Consider the following 20,546-nt stretch of genomic DNA (forward strand, 5'->3'; position numbering starts at 1 on the left):
GGATGGGAGCACACATCTGTGATCCTAGCACCTGAGGAGTTGAGACAGGAGGGTTGTTGCAAATTTGGTTACAGCCTGGCTAGATATTGAGTTCCAGGACATCTAGGGCTACATGGTGAGAACATATCTGGAAAGAAAGGAGAGAGCGAGACAGACAAGAGGAGGGAAGGGAGGGATAGAAGTGGGAAGGAGAGAAAAAAACTAGAAGCTAACAGCAAATCATCTGAGGAACATAAATAAAAACAATTATAAATTAGGATTTTAAATACATCAGTTGCACACAATGAAAGTTTCTGCCCTGACTCCCAAGATAACCAAAACCATGAAGGAACCACTATAGCCTAATGGCTTCCTGCCCTGGATCCTGTGCATGCCCAAGGTCAAGGCCATTCAAGCAGTTTATCACCTGGAGATTAACCAAGGTTGCTTGCTGTCAGGGATATTTCCAAATAAGGATGTAATGATCTGTCCTGTCCCTTTAAGAGACAAGCCATGCCCACTTCGTCCTTTGTCTTCTTGATCTTCAGCTTCCAGCCTGAGTTCCTTCCTTTTCCATCTCCCTCTCAGAGAGGCAGCTTCTGTCTCTTCCCATTTCTCCCCTTCCCCCTTTCCCCCTTTCTCCTTCTCTCTCTCTCTCTCTCTCTCTCTCTCTCTCTCTCTCTCTCTCTCTCTCCTCTCTCTCTCTGCCCCTCTCTCTGCTCTTCTCTCCTTCTCCCTCTTCCCTTCCATAACCCACTAATAAATATCCAACCTAACTCTGCATGGTGTGCCTATCTGTCTGTCTCTCGACCACCATGTGGCTACCTGCCCAGGACCAGTCACCTTCAGAGACCTGCGGTGTGGTCTCATGGCATGCCTCATCCATCTGTCTCTCCTTGTGAGACTCACTGCCCCTCATGGCCCAGTGCAGCCACTTGGGAACTGCACCATCCCTGCCTGGGACTGGCTGCTCTCGGGAACCGCTGCCCACTGCCACCACTTGGGGGCCTGCAGTATTTCTGCTGCAGCAGCCACTCAGGGATCCGCAGCATTTTTACTTAATCCATTAGAAAGGGTCTCCAATGCTCAAAGGTACCACAAGGACATGTGCTCAACTATGTTTATAACAACATTGTTTGTCATAGCCAGAACCTGGAAACAACCTAAATGCCCCTTGACTGAAGAATGTATAAGAAAAATGTGGTACATTTACACAATGGAGTGCTACACAGCTGGGAAAAGAAAATAACATCTTGAAATTTTCAGGCAAATGGATGTACCAAAAAAACATGATATTGAGTGAAGCAACCCAGATCCAGAAAAACAAATATCATATGTACTCATTCATAAATGGCTTTCAGACATAAAAGCAAAAAAAAAAAAAGCAGCCTACAAATCACAATCCCAGAGAACCTAGACAACAATGAGGACCCTAAAAGAGATTTACATGGATCTAATCTACATGGAAAGTAGAAAAAAACAAGATCTCTTGAGTAAATTGGGAGCATGGGGACCTTGGGAGAGAATAGAGGGGGAGGGGAGAGTAAGGAAGAGGAATGGAGAAAAATATATAGCTCAATAAAAACAATAAAATAAGAAGAAGAAAGAAAGAAAATATGCATAGGCTTGGAATAAAGAAGAAAAAGGTTATACAAAAATACTTTTAAAATAATATGGGTAAAGTCCTTAAAGAGGGAGTAAGTAATAAGAAAAAACACATAAAGATGTATGCTATTGTATTGTCTTTAAATTTTTTGGCTGCTAGGACACACTGGATTGTGAGGATTGCTAGATTAACTACCCTATATATTTTGAAAATGTCTTGACTTCAAAATTAAAGTCAAAAGGTATATTGCTTTGGGGGAGAGGTTATGCATTTGTTTTCACAGGAAATGAGAGGCTGTTAAAGAAAATTGGGTTTGGTCAAAGAAGACCCCCTGACATCCTGACTACAGACATAAAGAAACGAACCTAGAAGAATTACAGGACACATGATGTACATTTTACCTGATCAAACACATAATAAAAGATCATCATTGGTTGGCTTATATACAGTGCATAGGCTATGCTTGTATTAATGCAGATATATGTGTTGGCTTTAAAAGTTTGTGTGTTTTCAGAGCAGGGGCACCAGATACTGATGGGGTTGGATGGCTCAGGTGACCCAACATCCAGAACAGCTTCAAGGCTGCTGAGTGAGATGACCCAGCCTCACAAAATACTTCATCCAAGACCTAACAATTTTCCTGGTTTTCTTAAGGTTCCCTCAAAGATTACCAGCACCACCAGACAACAGGAAGCAGTCTAGAGAAAAGAAAGCCCACATTTCCAAAATATTGGTTATGGATGTATATTATCATTTCACAAGTTGTTATTGGTAACAGTCAGGAAAAAAGCTAAACAAAGAAGATTAGATTCAAGGATTTCTTTTTGAAAATAAAAAGGTAGGATAGAGAAAAGATAGGATAAAAGGGTAGATTATTGAATCCACTTTTAAATCAAAAAGACAACTATTAGTCTTAAATATTTTACATTGATATGAATTTTTATATATCGATACAAATTTAAAGCTAGTTTTGTTATACTGTATGTTTGTTTCTACTCTTGTTTGGGTTATTGTGCTTATGCAACTTGTTTAAAATTGTAATGTATAATTAAAAATACAGATTAATAGTCATCTATAATAGTCAAACTTATACTCATGTTACATATGTTTTCAAAGTCATAAACATATATTTAGATAAATAGATGATCTTCAAATACTTCAAAGACCTACAGAATATGGCATTTAATATGTTTAATAATCTAAAGCTTTTCATAACAGTAAGACACATCTGCTGCTGGCAGCACCAATTTATTTCAGAGAAGATAATGGGCATCAAAGAAATGCTCTGGGGTTTGCTTTCTTTATGGCAAAAGCAAGCCATGTGGGCAAAGAAACTGCCCTTGCCTCAGTTGCTGACAGTTACTGTCTAAACTGGGCCAGTAGGACACAAAAAGGTGACTGCCAAATTTTTCCAAGGCAATGTAGGACAGTCCTTCAAAATTCCCTGCTTCTCAGAAATGTCTGTCAGATATACTAGATTTGTGGGCTAAAATTGGATGCCCCAATGTCACAGAAGAACCTAGGATGACTGTGCAGAAAGTCAGATGTCCCTGTCGTTAGGTAATTCTTTGATGGAGTTGAAGACTAGGTAGTTAAAGTTTTCCTTAGCAGTCATAGTTAAAGTTCTCCTTAACTATGATAAAAGGTAAATTAGGTATAAAACTTAAGCATCGCAAAGATAAGATAAAGAGTATTTTCTCTAAATTTATCAAATACAAATGGACTGGAAATTGTAATTATATTCTTACTTAATAACTGTTTTGTTCTATGTACTCTTACTATGTTAAAGTTAAAATCTTCTCTTTTTATTTAGACAAAAAAAGGGCAAATGCTGTGGAATATACCTTTACACTGTATGAAGATTTACCACTCAGATTGGTTTAATAAAAAAGCTGATTGGGAATGGGAGGATGGGGAATGGGAACTTGAGGGAGTGGGTTGGACGGGCTGAGTGCAAGAGGGTGGGATGGAGAGCTAGGGAGAAGCCTGGTGCCAGGGAAGCTCCTAGGAATCTGCAAGGATGACCCCATCTAAGACCCTAGCAATAGTGGGGAGGGTGCCTGAACTGGCCATCTACTGTAATCAGATTGGTGACCACCCTAGTTGTCACCACAGAGCCTTTATCCAGTAACTAATGGAAGCAGATGCAGAGATCCACAGCCAAGCACTGGGCTGAGCTCTGGAAGGCCTCCTTAAGAAAGGGAGGAGGGATTCTATGAGCCAGAAGGGTCAATGCCATGATGGTGGAACACACAGAAACAGCTGACCTGAGTTCATGGAAGCACATGGACTCTGGACCAACAGTTAGGGAGCCTGTATGGGACTGACGTAGGCCCTCTGCATGTGTGTGACAGTTGTGTAGCTTGGTCTGTTACAAACAGGCTCCTAGCAGATCATGACCTGTCCCTGGCTCTTAGCTGGCTTTTGGGAACCTGTTCCCCATGCTGGATTACCTTGCCCAGTGTTGATGCAGGGGGAGGAGTTCAGTCTACCCTAACTTGATGTGCCAGGCTAGATTCAAGCCCATGGGAGGTCGGCTGCTTTCTGAATGAAGACAGAGGAGGAATGGGTAGATGGGAAGGGGAGTAGATGGGAGTCAGGGGGGAGGGAGTGGGAGAGAAGGGAGGGAAAACTGTGGTTGGTATGTAAAATAAAGGGAAAAATGTTAATTTTAAAAAAGTGAAAAGGAGCAGATCTCTGTGAGTTCGAGATCAGCCTGGTCTACAGAGTGAGTTCCAGGACAGCTAGGACTGTTACAGAAAGAAACCCTGAATTGAAAAAATTTAAAAAAAAAAAAAAAAAGTGAAAGTAATAATAATTTTAAAAAGCTGATTGGCCAGTAACCAGGTAGAAATTACAGGTGGGACAACCAAATTAGGAGAACGATGGGAGAAAAAGGACAGAGTCGGGGGATGCCAGTCAGCCACAGGAAGCAGGACATGTAGAAAATGAGGTAGCAAGCCATGAGACACAAGGCAAAGCGTAGCTAAGAAATATGGGTTAATTTAAATGTAAGAGTTAGCTAGTAACATGCCTGAGCATTTAAAATTCATATTAAGCCTCTGTGTCAGTCATTTGGCACCGGTGGCCAAGATTGGAAAAAACAAACATAAAAACAAAACAAAACAAAACCTACAGGATGGTTTTTCCTAAAGGCAATAGAGAGCTTCTGATTGCCACTTGTAATTCGCACACACTCTTGGTGACTTAAAAATCTCATGAAGGTGTTATCTTAAGGTTCCGAGAAGAAGCCTGGAATGGATCTCACTGGATGAATTAAGGTGTCCACACAGCTGAGTTCTTTCCGGTAGCTATAAAAAAAAAAAAAAACAAAACAAAACAAAAAAACAAAAAAACAAAAACGTAAAAACGTAATTTCTGTTGCCTTACAATTCCCAGCAGCGACTCCTGAAATCTCTTGTTTGTGCCAGGAAATGAATTGGTTAGTGACACACCTGGGTCCCTCCCCACTCTTACTGAAGTAGAAATTCTCTCTCTCCCCCATTAGTTGCCTTCCAAGCTCAGCTATACATTTCCAAAGACGTCAGCTGGCTTTGAAGTGTATTTTGAATCTTTTCAAGGAATCTTGCTGGCCTAGGTATAGATGTGAAAAACAGCTCAGAAACACAGTTGTCTCTCCACAGCTCCCCTCCACCCTCAACACCAGACCCCCGTTCCTCTGCTTCCTCCAACCCTATCCCTGCCTCCCTGTCACCTGTGAGAACATTCGATCAGGCTTTCCCTGGACACACCAGCATCCTTCCACCTCGTCCCAGTTGATTCACGACTTTCATCCAGCTCCAGCCTTAACCTGCCCCCTCCTATATAACACAACATACTCAGAGTTGACAGCGGCCAGCATGTGGACATCTTTGAGAGCCATCATTTTGCTTACCACAGGGAGCATGGATGGGTTTCCGGGGAGCATGGATCGGTTTCCAGGGAGGCCTGTGTTTTTGCTTACCACGGCGAGCCATGGGTCAATTTCCGGGGAGCATGAGTCGGTTCCTGGGGAGACCTGTGTTTTAGCTGAATTTCTGTAAAGTCACACTTCGTGATTCATTTAAGGAAGTAGAGCTTTTCCATAGCTCTCCCTCGCAGAGCAAACAGTCATAGCTATTAAATGTGCGATGTCTAGTAACTTCCTTACTTTTTCTCCTTGGGGTTTTTACCATGCAGAGGGCTCTCATATATGTGACTTGTTCATTCCCTCTAAGTCTAAGCAGGGACACAAAGAGCTACTGGGGCTGCTCCTTTATAGATGAAATAACCTAAGAAAATCAGCTCTCCCACCTAGGGCTCTGATACAGGACCTTGTCTCCGAGGTCCTTCATCATCCCCACAGCCCCAGGATGTATGTATTTGAGACAAGATTTCACATAGGCTAGACTGGCTCAAGTTTACAAGGTAGCCTAGGCTGGATTTGAACTCCTGATTCTCCTGCATGTCTTCCAAGTGCTGTAATTAAAAGTGCACACCTCCACACGCCACTTACCAGCATCTCTGTGCCGTCAGGGTGCCAGGCCTTCTGGGAGACTCAAGCCAACATCAGCACATCTTTGGTGTGACTTTCCACCTAGAACTTGACATCCAATACCCACATGTTGAATTATTGATGTCTTCCTTTTTGTGGCAGACACAATGATTTTTTCAGGTCAGGGAATCTAGGAGTCCCCTCCTTCCCTACCTGCCTCTGTCTGCATACCGTATCAGCCATGCCCTTAAATAGTCGCACATAGCGAGTGCCCCCTCTTTGCAGCCTCTTTGTCTGCCCCATCCCACGTTGTCTTCATCTCCCACCTGCACAGCTACCGAGGCCCCCTTGATGGCTTCCCTAAGAGGAGAGCTAGTGGGGGACACAGTGAAGGACTTAAACCCTTCAAACCAGATGTCATGGACCCTGGGTTAAAGTTTCCATTTGGATTTCTGATGCGGGAGAATTGTCTATATTCTGTCAATCATATTTTAATAAAACGCTGATTGGCCAGGCAGGCAGTATAGGCGGGAAAACCAGACAGGAAGTAGAGGTGATGCAATGAGAACAGGAGAATTCTGGGAAGCAGGGAGGTTCCTCTGCCACTCCTGCGCAGACCACCAGAGAAGCAACATGTAACCTGCCCAGCTGAAAAAGATACCAAGCCATATGGCTAACATAGATCGGAATAATGGGTTAAGATAAGTCATAAGAACTAATAAGTAGCCTGACCTAATGAGCCAATCAGTTTATAATCTTATGGAGTCCTGTGTGTGATTTTCTTTGGGGTTTGCCGGCTGTAGGGTACCAGGCGGGACAGAAACCCCAACAAGCCGGCCCTCATGTTACAGATTTCTGTTCCACAGAAGAGAAACCAATGCTAAGCTTAATTGTGCCATGGAGGGTTCTTTATGCAGGGGACCTGACTGTGCTCTTCAGCCTGTGTCATGCCCCTGCCTCAGCTCCCTCTGCTCTGACTGTACCTGCTCTGCCTGCAGGCCACCCTCTCCCAAGCACAGGTCTCTATGGTGCTGTCTTTCTGTTCTCTCTGTTCTTGCAGTAGCTGCGTCAGCTCTCAGCTCCAATGTTGCCTTTCAGAGAGGTTCTCTTGGCTGTCCCTGCTTTGTTTATCAGCTGTGGCCTTCAGTGAGTGCAGTATCTGTCTATTGGCAGTTTTCTTTGGCCTTCTTGCTTAGATCTGGGATGGGAGTTTTGTTGATATCCAGCACAAGAGGCTACCAGCATCTGCCACACATCTGAGACGAGCCCGAAGTGGACGCCATACACTACATTTTGTAGACTCAACACCTCATCAATAATTTCTACACACTGACAATAATTTCTACACACTGACTAGAATGATAGTATCTGGATACACTGAATTAAACCAAAACCTTATCAACCATTAATTTGCATCCACTGTCTTCATGTGAGTGCTGGAAATTTTCCCTTTATACATGTACACATGTTGTACCTCATGGGAGGGACAGGCCCAAGGCCTTTTAGATTTTTTCCGTTTCTGATCCCTGCCGCTTTTTGGTTTGGGTTTCTTTGCTTCGAGACAGGGATTCTTGTAATCTAGACTGGCCTCACGTTTGCTGTTCTGATCCTGCCATCTCAACACCAAGTGTTAGATTGCAGAAGGTTACAAGAACACGACGCTGGGGTTCAAACCCCAGGGCTCATGTCTGCCAGACAAATACCATCAGCTGAGCTGTATCCAGCCCTTTTTCCTCTTAAGAAAGAACTCCTGGGCATATAAGCATATCCAATAGGTATACAAATCAAACATTTACTGATAATAAATCATAAAACAATTTATTTTAAAATATGTTTAAACTACAAGAAATTTTATCACATATAAAGGCCTCTAACAAATATGCATCCTAATGAGATCATGTACGTCTTTAATTTCTGCATAAAAAACTAAATGTTGGCTGAATATTTGATTCCATAGGATATTTTTCAGGTTTGATATTTTAATGTTATAATCATCAGTGCTGAGAATGCCACTTTATAGAAATAGGTAGCACAAATGTCAGGAAAATCTGTCCTAATCCCAATCCAAAATTCATGTAATAATTCTTAGGAAATTGAATTCAGGAACTCGATCAGCATTTTTAAAAAAAACATTTCAATGTAACATAATCTGAAGATACTTTAGTTTGACACATGTTGAGGAATGATGGCAGGAAAATGTTGAGTCTTTCCCCCGATAATTAAGGAGTCTGTACAGTAAAGTCACTGCAGTTCTTAGCACACCAGAATCTCAACTCTGGCCCGAGGTGTTCCCTGTAGTTCATGGGTGGTATGGACCTGGCAGCAGATTCAAAAACAAGACTGCAGGGGTATTACGTGGCGTGAGACAGGTGACTGCTGTCTGAAAGACCCCAGACTCACTAGGGGGCTACTTTGGAATGTTTAATCATTACCTATTTAGAAACTTTTACTGCTGGCAACATTTTCACAACCATCACACATACAGTTTGGGCCAAACCCACAGCTTCAGAAACTGAGGTCTAGACGGCTCCCTACCTAAGGTAAGAACTGCTTTTACCCTATCCCACGAATGTGGCCCTAGTCCCTACTGCTTGCTAAATATTTGTGGACTAATTTGTGTTTTATGAAAACAAAGAACGCTGAGCCAGAAACCCCACATTCACTGTGAACTCAAGGAAGGGAGAAACCTAAAGAATGGATCTCTTTTTCTCCAATTGCACTTAAACAGATTCTCTGTCCCTGCCCGTGTGAACAGGGCCCCTGCAGTCACTTAGAAGGACAGCTGTGACGGCCACAGGCACAAAGCAGGCGCAGCTGTTTCTGTTCGGTCCCCACAGGTGCCTAAGCCCGTTTAGCATGCCTATGCAGATGGCGTCAGCTGAAGTCGCAGCGGGGACGGTCTCAGATTATTCAACAAGTAAGTGTGAGCACGGGCTGAACTGTGGACATCTTGTTGCAGTTTTCTGAGCCAGGATCCGGGTGACTGGAGCCTTTTTATCCCTCCCTCTCCTCCACATTTACTGCTGATTTCTTCAGGCCTCTAATGGCAGTTATGCCTGGGGGCCTAGTAGACTTACCCACGCGGCATCATCTCCTGGGGACCAGAGTATATTGAAGGATAGGTAGGAGAGAGAAAGGTTAAGAGACGAGTGGACTGATGGATGATGTGAGGATGGATGGGAAGGGAGAGAGATGAGAGATGAGTGAACGGGTGGACTGACGCATACATGAATGGAGAGGAAGGCAGACGGATGATGGATGGGTGGAAGGTGAATGAATGGATGGGTAAATGGAAAGAACAGATGAGTAGACGTGGATGGGGGATACGTGGGAAAGGGGGAGTATGGCTGCTAGGATGGCTTCATGAGCTGGGGGATAGAATGGAAGAAATTTTTTTTTTCTTATTTCTTGTCCCAAACAAAAACGGAACAGCAGAGCCCTTAGCAATGAGTCCAACCTCCATACTAAAGAAACCCAGGCTGGAAAAGCTGGCTGCTTTGCCCTCAGCCGCGGGCAGGTGCAGGTACAGCCGCAAACTGAGTGTCTGGACCTCGATGGGGGCTCCCCACCACATTCCCCTCCATCGCCGCGCCTGACGGTGCCAGGGTGGGGGGAGCGCCCCGCCCCCGCCTCCGGAGGTGGAGTCCCACGCGGCCGCAACAAGCTGCCGTTGTCCCGCGGGCCGTGGGCCCCGCACACTGGGGCTTTGTCCGGCCCCCCGCCACGACCCACGGGGGAGGGGGGCCCCACATGACCGAGGGGGTAGGAGGAGCCTGCGGCGGTGGTGGCGGCGGCGGCAGCGGCGGCGGCGGCGGCAGCGGCAGCGGTTCCATCACTTTCCTCCGGGGCCGGGGGTCGGCGGGCGGTGGCACCGGCGACTGGGAAAGGCTGGGCAGGACCGCGGACGCCGAGCCCCTGGTTCCCCATCAGGCTGCAGGCTCTGGGCCTGGGCCAGCCGGACAGCTGTGAACCCAGCGCTTTCCAGGCGCCGAGCTGGGGGTGCGCCGGGGCACCCGGCCTCGGGATCATGGGGAATGGCATGACCAAGGTAGGGGGAACCCCCGCTACGCCTGGCCGTCCCCGCCCCGCGGCCGGGCCCAGAACGGGTCGCTGACCTTCTGCTCCCGTTCCGAGATGTATGCCACATCTCTGTCACGCTGCCCTCGGAGACTGCCTCTGCCTTTCTCTGACTCCGCCTGTGCCTGTCTGTCCTCTGCGCGACTCTGACTCTTGCTGTGTCTTTCGCTGGTGTCTCTGGGAGCGCCTTATTCTCTGTGCCTCGCTGTGTCTGTGTGGGTCTGAGATTGCTGGACTCTGGTGTCTCTTCTGTTCTTGTAGCTCTGCTCCGCATGGCCTTCCACCTGTGCCTGCCTCAATCCCCTCTGTCGGGGGCTCACTCTGTGCCCCTTTCTGATCTCTACCTGGGACTTTCTACCCATCCCTCCTCTTCTATCTATCCCCAAGCTGTACTCTCCTGACCCCTCCTGTGGTTAATTTGATTGCCTGTTCTTGCATCCTTGCCAGAGGCCCAAGACCCCTCACGCAGCACCCAGACCTATCAGGGAGATGGCTTCCTGGGGTCCCATCACCAATAGAGAAGAGCTGCTGGGCCCCAGCTACCATGGGTGGGAAGGGGTGCAGCCTGCCCCCTGACCCCTGCTGTCCTTCCTCCAGGTACTTCCTGGACTCTACCTTGGAAACTTCATTGGTGAGCACTTTCCACTCTGTCCCAAGGCCTTGGCACTCAGCCTGTCCCAGGCCTGTGTCCACTGTTCACACTCAGGCCCACACAACTTAGACGCTCTCAAGAATGGAGGTGGGGGCGGGGAAGGATGCCAGACTGGGAGAAAAAAAAACTCAAGAAGGATTGGGGGTGCAAGAGCAAGCAGTCCCCAGGCTGGAAAGATTCCAGTTCAGCCTTTCCCCAAGGTTCACCAACAGGCTAAGGCCTGCACAAAGGGCTCAGGGTCTCCTTGCCCACCAGCCCCCAAGGGCTCTTCTATAAGTTTTTGTTGAGGTCTGTCTGGAGGTATGGCTAAGCTGGGGTTCTGAAAAGGATGTTGGACCAGCTCCCATAAACAGAGTCCTGAGTGGAACCACCAGGCGGCCTCAAGCCAGGGGGTGGCAAACCTGCAGGTTTTCTGCCTTTTTCTCTCCACTATCCCTTCCACAATCCTCTGTGGGGGAGGGGCAGTGCCCTCCCCAACCCTGCCTTCACAGGCCCCCCAGGCTGATGGTCAGTAGCCAGATCTGGACATAGACCTTTGACTTTGTGGTGGAAAATGTGCTGAGACAGGCTGGCTCAAGGCCTGGGGACCCAAGGTGGAAAAATCACAGAGAAGACGCAGGTGACCCACCCCACAGCCCTGGCTCCTTCCTCCCTAGGAGCCTCCTCAGCAGCTCCTCCCACATTGATTTCTGAGAGGATTCAGCTTAGTCGTGTGTTAGTTCTACCAGGACAAGAGCCATGAGGTTGACCCCAGGCTCAGTGCACATAGCGGGCATATGGGAAGTATTTGGTGAATGAGGAAGCAGGTGTATGGGAATAAGGACTGTGTGTGATTTATCCTAGTTATAAAAGGTACATGCTGGCGCATCTCACTCCCCAGAGATGACCACTGACAGTCCTAAGGGGTGTAGTCCTGGGCATTTTGTCATATATTGTAGATCCAGACGGAATATTTAAAACAAATGGAACCTCATTCTACATGCTGTCCAGAAAGTGACATGTCCTACTTAAAATATATATTGGCGACATCCTCATGTATCAGCTCCTGGGGACCATTTTAATTGTGGCACAGGAGTCCAAAGTACAGTTGTTCTTATTTTTCTCATTCTGTCCCTTTTTGGTTGACATTCAGTTGCTCCAAACATGGAGCTGCTTCTGCAATAACTAGAGCTGCAGAGAACTTCAGCATCCATGTGCAGCCTCCCATGTGTAACCAACCGCTCTGTCCACAGAGTCCTAGAAGTAGAATTGCTGAGTCCAAGGATGAGCTAGGGAGATAGGGGTCTGGGATGGGAAGAAGAACAGCACAGAGCTGGGGAACACCAGCCCATCTCTGATGGGTGCCCCATAGGCAGGGAAGGAACAGGCAAGCCAGCGGGCGGGTGGGGGGCAAGCTGAAGGGAGGGGTGAGGAGGCAAGCTGGGCACTGGCTTTCTCTGCACTTGGCTCTTAGGAATAAATTAGTCCCATCTGCCAATGTGGCTCAAGCGTCCTGTTTCTTTCAGATGCCAAAGACCCTGATCAGCTAGGCCGGAATAAGATCACACACATCATCTCTATCCATGAATCACCCCAACCTCTGCTGCAGGTACCTAACCTCCCCATTCCAGGCTGATAGGTGGGGAGGGCAGGTCATAGGACCAGGACTGCTCCCCACCCCATCCTACTTTCTAGTACTGGAACTGCAGCCCAGAGTGTCAGACATACTAGGCAAATGCTCTGTACTTAAGCCATAGTCCTTGAACAGCCATCTTGACCCTAGCTGACTCATCCAGCCTCCCTGGACTGTTTTAGCATCCCTGTTTGGCAACTGAGGCCACAGAGGTAAGTGAACTCGTGTAAGGTCATACGGCAAAGAAGCTGGCCAGCTAGGATTTGAACATAGGCCATCTGACCCTAGAGATCTCATAGCAATCCTTAATGTTAATACCTTAATGCAGGTCTCATATTAATCCTTTTTGCACCTACCTTGGCATGCTTCCAACTGCCAGGTGTCTGGATCATTCCAAGCAGAAGATCCCGGGTTCTGTGTGTCTTGCTGTGCGCCTTTGGACCATGACCTTAGCTCCTTGGGGCCTTTAGTCCAGACTGCCCCAGAGGGCTGTTGTGAGGCTGCAGAGGGCCTGCCAGGTGTGGGAGACAGTTCTGCATAAGGCATAGTCTCACTGGATGATCAGTTCTGCTCTCATGGAACCCTAAGGAAGAGATGAGTTCCTTCGGGGTGTTGGGCCCCGAAGGAAGAGAGTAAGAAACTCAGACAACTGGTGCTGGGGTCAGGAGACCATTTATGCTCTTTGCGACCTTGTGCACAAGACAAGCTGAGCTCTGGACACCCATCTGTTAAATGGAGATTTTGCAGTAGCACTGGCGTCACCGAGTTTCTTTGAGCCACATACAGATGCTCAACAAAGTATAACTGAAAAAAAAATATGTTTTTTTTTAATACTCTTATCCCAGGCTAGGGAGATAGCTTGGTGTCTAAGAGCACTTTCTACAGATTTCCAGCACCCATGTAAAAGCCAGGCATGCCCCTATATGCCTGTAACTCTGGCACTGGAGGTGGGGGGAGTGGAGGTAGGAGAATCTCTGGGACCAGCTGGCTGTTAGCCTGGCTGAAAAATATCTCCAGGTTCTGTGAGAGAGCCTGTCTCCGGGGGAATAAGGCAGAGGGTGACAGAGCAGTACACCTGACCTTGATGTGCATATACACAAATGTATATAGCCATTCCCCCATACGTACATACGTGTATCCATAGGTACACACACACACACACAGGTATGTGCATGCACACACTCTCATAAAAAGCCCCTTCTCTTAGAGTCTGTGTCTACTGCATCTATTAGAAAGAATGGTAGATTGAAAAGGCTCTGAAGATCTGAGATAAAAACAAACAGGCTATAGGGTGCTGGAGAGATGGCTCAGTGGTTAAGAGCACTGTTCTTGTAAGAGACCCAGGCTTGGTTCCCAGCACCCACGTGGCAACTCACACTGTAAACTCCAGTTCCAGAGAGATCTGATAGGGACTGGGCACACAAATCGTATTCATACATACACACAAGCAGAACACTTGTACACATAAAATAAATCTTTCATGTTTATAAAAATGACAGAATCCGCCCACACACTTGCTGTGATGACCTTGGGCGAGGTCAGTCATCCTCTCTGGGCCTTGAACTTGTTTGTTTATTGGTCACCTGTCAAATTTAATGGTCTCTAGGGGCAGCTGACAATAATCTATGACTTTCATGGTCTATGAAGAAATTTCCAGGCCAGTGCTATCTGATTTTGCATTCTAGGGCAGCCTCGTTCTGGAGCACTGGAGTATGTAGTCTGAACAGATTGCACGGGCAGGCTTTCCAAGTTATTAATGTGTTTATTAAGAAATGAGTGCTTAGGAAAAGCGCCCTGCCCCAACACCTCACCAGCAGCCGTCCCTCCCATCTTGGAGTTCAGCAGGCAGGGTTTGATGGTACCAGGCAAACCTACAGCCAAACACACTGCGAAGTGAAACTGCAGATCTAGCAAACAATGTGAGATTCCATGACCTTGAAATTCTTGGAAAGGAATGGGATAAATCTCTGCGGACACGGACACAAGAGAGCAGGTCCTGTGTTCTTCAAGAGCCATAGCCAGCAGCAGACCAGACACCTGAAAGGGGCTGTGTGAAGTAACAAAGTGTTGAGCATAATCTTTGAGAAATCGTAGTAAAATGTTTGGGACGTGGACAGAAATATCCTTGTGTGGAATTTCAGCAGGAAGCAAAGCCTATCAGACCAGTTCATGAAACTGTTGTTGATGGCAGTGTCTGGTGGTGTGGTGGTAGTGGTGGTTTTGGTTGTGGTGGTTGTGGTGCTGGTGTCTGGTGGTGGTGGTGTCTGGTAGTGGTGGTGGTTGTGGCGGTGTCTGGTGGTGGTGTCTGGCGGTGGTGGTGTGTATGTGTGTGTGTTGCTTGTTTGTTTTTCTTTTGAGACATGACTTAATGTGGTAGCCCAGGCTGGCCTCTAACTCATCATCCTCCTGCCTCAGCCTCCTGAGTGCAAGGACTAAAGGTCTGTGGTCAGGTCACTATGCCTGACTGTTCTTTTCAGAGTTCACACTCCTCAAGAAATATGAGCTCTGCCGTTTTCACTGTATAACTTTGCAATCCCGGCCAGGAAGAGAATCCTTGAAGAAACGCCTTCCCAGTTTCTGAGTCCTCACGTGCACGTCACCTGTGGGTGACGACACTATCTTCACAGACACAGCTGACAGTTCCATACAGACAGTACCTGCTCTTTGTGGACAGAAAACAGTGGTGGCCCAGAAAGGAGCAGGAACGGTCTGGGGTCACCCTGGCCGTGGCAGCTCGGGGAGGGGTGCAGGTAAGGCCCTACCGTCTGAGTATGTGTTTTATCCCTGCAGGATATCACGTACCTCCGAATCTCAGTCGCTGATGCTCCTGAGGTACCCATGTAAGTTCCTCCCGGATGGGCCACCACCTGACGAAGAGCTGCCCCTGGGGTGGGGGTGAGGGCACAGAGCATTCAGACCAGAAAGGGCACCCAGAGACAGACTGAGACTGTTTTCACCATGCCCTTGCAACATGTCCCCACTAGCTCTCTCCAGAGCCTCAGCCTGCTTCACTGTCACGTGGAGAAAGTGTCCTGTCTCTTGGGACCCAGCGCACAGCAGATTCGAGGGTCAGATTTGACCTGCATCCTGGCTTGCAGTTAAGACACCTGGTTCGCAGCCAGGCTTTGCCATTTACTGCTGTGTGACCTTGGCAAAATCACTTGTCCTCTCTGAGCTACATAACGGCAGGATGTGATGAATCGAGGGTTTGCAAAGATGAGGTAACCTTGAGGACATGGGACTGGACCTGGTAATTGCAGGGACTCTGGAAAACGGGGGTTTTGTTTGGTTTGCTAGCATTGATATCTCAAGACTGGGATGCCCCTTCTTCCAGTCCACGGCTCACTATCCTTCCAGGTCCTCCAGTTACAGGCCCCAGAGAATGGCACCTCGCTCTCCCCATACCCACATCCCTGAAAGGCCAGAATATACCCGTAGTGGGAGCTCGTTCCTCATGTCTGCTGGAGAGGTGCCTACCTAGATGGTGGAGCCAGCCTCTCTCGCTGCTTGCTGTGCCACCTCGTTCCCAAGCAGAGCACTGAGGATCCAGGGTCTCTATCCCTCGCTGACTGTAAGGGAGGGGAAGACAGCTCCTGAGAGACTGCCTCCCCCACCCCAGCATTCCCATCCATGTTGCTTTCTTCCCCAGCAAAAAGCACTTCAAAGAATGTGTCAACTTTATCCATGGTTGCCGCCTCAACGGGGGTAACTGCCTTGTACACTGGTGAGTTCTGAGGGGCGCCCTCACCCCACGCATGCATATCCCATGGGGCAGGTTCCCTCCAGCCTGTCACACTGCTGACATTCCCTCGGGACAGACCACCCAGAGGTTCATCACTTCTGGCACCCAGATGGCCCTAGCCCAGCAGCTGTGTCTTTCTGAGACTCAGTCTTTTTATCTGTCAAGTGGGGGAATGAATGCCATGTCAACAGGCTATTGAGGGAGCTGGGTGGGGTCACATAGGGAACCTGTTCATTCTGTCCTCATTTCTCTTCACTTTGAGGCCATAGTGCATGGCTAGGACTTCGGGCTGAGTCTTCCCCAGAGTCCCTGACCCAAAGGATGCATTCATCCCATGACATCTCACCAAGGGCTCTGGCTGGGGCCAAGGGACTAGTTCCCTTAAGACCCAGGTCTCCAGCTGGATGGTTGTGGCACATGCCTTTAATTCCAGCACCTGGAAGGCAGAAATGGGTAGATCTCTGTGAGTTCAAGGCCAGCCTGGTCTATAGAGTGAGTTCCAGGACAACCAGGGCCACACAAAGAAACCCTGTCTCAGAAAAAAAATAAATAAATAAAAAGAAAAAAGGAAAAGGAAAGGAAAAAATGACCTAGCTCTCCTCGTATTCAGCCATGTTCAAGTCCACAGTCCGCCTTCCACCTCGTGATTGCTGCACGTTCTTCTTAGAATACTTTGTCTTGTTTTTTCTCGTGGTGTGGGCAATTGGACTCAGCCTCGTGCACACCGAACAAGCCCTCCACAATCACCCATTGTTCCAACTCCACAACATTCTTGTCTACCCCTGTCTTTCAAGACTCAGCTTGATGTCCCTTCCTAGGGAGCCTCTCCCCCGCACCTCTCCTGCCCCCACTTAAGAAACCTCTCTACTTATGTACGTGGCTCTTCAAGCCCCAGACTCATTGCTGCTTTGGTTAGTGACTGTCTCTCCAAACAATACCATAAGCTCCAGGGCAGAAGAGGCCAAGAGGTTTTGTTGTTTTTTTTTTTTTTTTCCTGACCATACCCTAGTGCCTGAACAAAAACACTATCAGGGGAACTTTGTTGAATGATGTCTCAGCCAGTCCCTTGGAGTGGGGGGGAGAGAGTGCTGCTCAGAGGAAAGGGAGATGTCACAGGCAAATCTTAGAACAAGGAAGGCAGATGCTGGCAGGTTCCCCATGGTTGGAGCTCAAGGGGCAAGCATGGGGAAGGACCAGTGAGGCAAGGGACCTGGCAGGGAGGGCATGTGGAAGGGAGGGGACCTTCCTGGAGCCTGCGGTTGTCCGGGATCCAGCTTTGCAGGTATATCTCGAAGTACCACCATTGTGATCGCCTATGTGATGACGGTGACGGGACTAGGCTGGCGGGAAATACTCGAAGCCATCAAGTCCACCAGGCCCATCGCCAACCCAAACCCAGGCTTTAGGCAGCAGCTTGAGGAGTTTGGCTGGGGAAACTCCCAGAAGGTAGGTAGGGACTATGTGCAAAGCTTCACTGTGCAGGGCTGGGGCTGCGAGAGGCTTGGGAAGCACCCTTGATCTTAGCACCCATTGGAGGTGATCCACCCTGTGCCTGCCCCCTCCCTCCACTCTCACCTGGGTCACAAACGCACAATCCTCCTGCCTCAGACTCCCCAGCACTGGGATTGCGCCATAGGTAACCCACACCTGGTCTGGATTTCCAGGTTTTGTTTTGTTTGTCTTTTAAACTAAGCGTTTAGATGTTTATGAACGAGACTGTGACGACACAGGTGTCCCCAACACAAGGCAGTCCAGCGTTTGTCCACTTGGGGTCTGTATCCTATTCCACCCACAGTCTTTCTGAGGCCAAAGGTGTCCCTTCTCTTAGCACTCTGGGGAGACAGCACATGGAAATGTCAGCTTGATATTTCAGCCAGCTAGGAAAGGGAGGGAGAGAAAGGAATGGAGTGGCTGGAAGGTTCTCAGAAGGTGGCACTGGACTAGGCCAGGAACAGACAAGAAAGAGACCCCAGGTGTGTGGTGTCTTTGAGTCCAGGGATGGGGACAGAGGCTCAAGGGAAGTTGTTTAGTGCGGTTTGCAGCGGGCAAGTCTGGAAGATGGAGTGTCAAGGGTAAGGGGAATTTAGGAAGAGGTTAGGGCCTTGGTGAGTATCGGAAAGTCTTAGAATGAAGACAGGGAGCTTAAAAGAGCTAGGTGTGGGGAGGGGGCGAGGGTGAAGGTGGCAAACTGGTGGCAGCTGGACCTGCGCTCCGCTTCCCCTCCCCGCCTCAGCTTCGCCGGCAGTTGGAGGAGCGCTTCGGGGAGAACCCGTTCCGCGACGAGGAGGAATTGCGCACGCTGCTGCCTCTCTGCAAGCGCTGTCGCCAGGGTTCGGCGACCTCCGCCACGTCGGCCACAGCATCCTCCGCCGCTTCCGAGGGGACCCTGCAGCGCCTGGTGCCGCGGGAAGCCCACCGGCCGCTGCCGCTGCTGGCGCGCGTCAAACAGACTTTCTCCTGCCTCCCGCGGTGCCTGTCACGCAAGGGCGACAAGTGAGCGCCCTGCCCGCCGCTCCGCCTGTCCTCACGCCACAGCCCTTCGCCGGCGGCCAGGGCTTCCCGCACCCGGGATGCGCCCAGAGCCTGTGGGAGCCTCGCCCACGCCCAATGTCCACCACGCTTGTCTGCGTCCGTCCTCGGTGTCCCCTTTGTGAGTCCGTGTTCCGCCGGCCTGCTTCAAGCCACCTGGTGCCTTAGTCCTTGAGCCCGGGAGAGGGGGTCCTAGGCCTCCACCCAGACAGACGGGGAGCAGGAGGTTGGGTCGGGTGGAGCGGACCGGCCTGGAGGAGATTAAAGAGCTGCGGACGTTGCCTGGCCTGGTGCCTCTGGTCATTCTGCAGAGCCTGGATTCTGTAGCCTGCGTGAGGCAGGCCGGGAGCAGCTTCCAGGGGCCCGGGGAAGCGCCATTCTCCATTAGTCTGCAGAGCAGAATTGCAAGACCATACCCTTCTCAGACACCCCTCCCCCAATCCCCATCTCTCCCAGAGCCCTGGACTCCTAACGCCCCCCCCCACCACCCCCGTCAGCTCTTTGAACCTGGCACCTCTCTGAGGCCCCTCCCTCTTCTCCAAATAACTGGCCGGTGTGCGCCAGTTGGTGGTGTTGCCTTCACATCAGCTTTAACGGTCTGAGATGACTTTACACTCAGGGAGAACACCCAGGATCAGAGAGGCCAGGCTGCTGGCCCAAGCACACACAGCTAGAGCGGGTCATTCCAACTGTGACAAGAGGGAGGAAGCAACTCCTGTGTGGAGGTTCCTGGAGAGGAGGACCCAGCACCAACTGGGGTGCAGGGGGTGGCATAACACCCAATAAAGAGTAAACAAGCCTGTGTATGGACAGACGAAGGGGTGTCACAAGAACTGATTACCTGAGGGAGCTGAAGTCGTTATTGCTCAGTAGACTCTTCTGGCTTCACGGCTGATGGGGCACAGCCGCGGGGTGCCCCAGGGAGCTGAGCAGAAGGAATGGTGAACTCCCCACACCAACCCCCAATTCTTCATCCACTCAAATGGTCATTGAGCACACAGTGTGCCGGACTGTGCTGGACTCTGGGGCTGCAGCAAGGACCAAACCTCTGTCCATGGCTGACCTTCTAGTGGGATATACCAGATAAAAGAGGGGGTAAGAGAGTGGACCATCTTGCCGTCTGACAGGAGAGCGGGAAGGGACAAGTGGGAATCCCAAGTGGCAGAAGTGGTTAACTGAAAAGGCCCAGAGTTAGGGCTTTGTGAAGAGAAAGGGTGACCGGGCTCCCCAGAGAACAGGGAGCCTGCATCCTCCTAATTGGCCGGTGGCACCACAATCCATCTGGCTTCTAGCCCTTCTGTCCCGGACAGTGTCATTCCCTCTTTGAAACAATAACGTGGTCCCATCACCCACAGACAAAACCAAGCCCTTTGGTATAGTGTTCCAGACCCTTCCAGAGGCTCCCTGGCTGGAGTATCACCTCTACACACGGGCTCCACAGTGCAGTGCTCTCCCCTAGGACACCGTCGCTGTCCTGAACGCTACAGCTCAGCTGGTCCTCACCCACCCTAACAGCTGCCCCATCTATCAGAAGAGAAAATGGAGGCTGGTGCCCCGGGTCATGAGCAAGAGATGGGGCTAGGATGTGAATTTGGGCATCTGGTTGCAGGCCTCAGCCTCCTATCATTTACCCTCTGTGATCTAGAAATCGAAAGGGCTCCTCTGACACACAGGAGGCTGCTTGGATGGACAGGACACCTCAGGCTGGCTTCTAAAACTCCAGCCTCAGCTGGAGGCTAGTTAGGAAAACTAGCTCACCTCTACTACACAGCTGCAGACTTTTCCCTTGTCATGATTTCCTAAACGGTCTGACAGCCTCCCAGCATTTGCTCCTGAGTAGGCTTTCTAGAGTTTAAAATATGGCAGAGGATTCGC

At 49.3% G+C, this 20,546-nt stretch overlaps 1 protein-coding gene across 2 annotated transcripts; it reads left to right on the forward strand.

Annotated features, from left to right (window-relative positions):
* Window positions 1-9,875: 9,875 nt before the first annotated feature.
* Dusp15 (dual specificity phosphatase 15) lies at window positions 9,876-18,952 on the forward strand. Of its 2 annotated transcripts, XM_048445572.3 has the most exons (8): window positions 9,876-10,107; window positions 10,734-10,767; window positions 12,294-12,376; window positions 15,191-15,240; window positions 16,050-16,124; window positions 17,417-17,588; window positions 17,836-17,913; window positions 18,376-18,952. In XM_048445572.3, exons 1-8 carry the CDS (start codon window positions 10,087-10,089, stop codon window positions 18,637-18,639), a joined length of 777 nt encoding a protein of 258 aa, XP_048301529.3. In that variant the 5' UTR covers window positions 9,876-10,086; the 3' UTR covers window positions 18,640-18,952. The 2 variants fall into 2 exon arrangements, with proteins under 2 accessions (XP_048301529.3, XP_048301530.1); XM_048445573.3 differs by lacking the exon at window positions 17,836-17,913 and having other exon boundaries at window positions 9,886-10,107.
* Window positions 18,953-20,546: the final 1,594 nt, after the last annotated feature.

This window comes from Myodes glareolus, chromosome 10, assembly GCF_982192425.1.
Source record: "Myodes glareolus chromosome 10, mMyoGla1.1, whole genome shotgun sequence".
NCBI classification, from domain to species: domain Eukaryota; kingdom Metazoa; phylum Chordata; class Mammalia; order Rodentia; family Cricetidae; genus Myodes; species Myodes glareolus.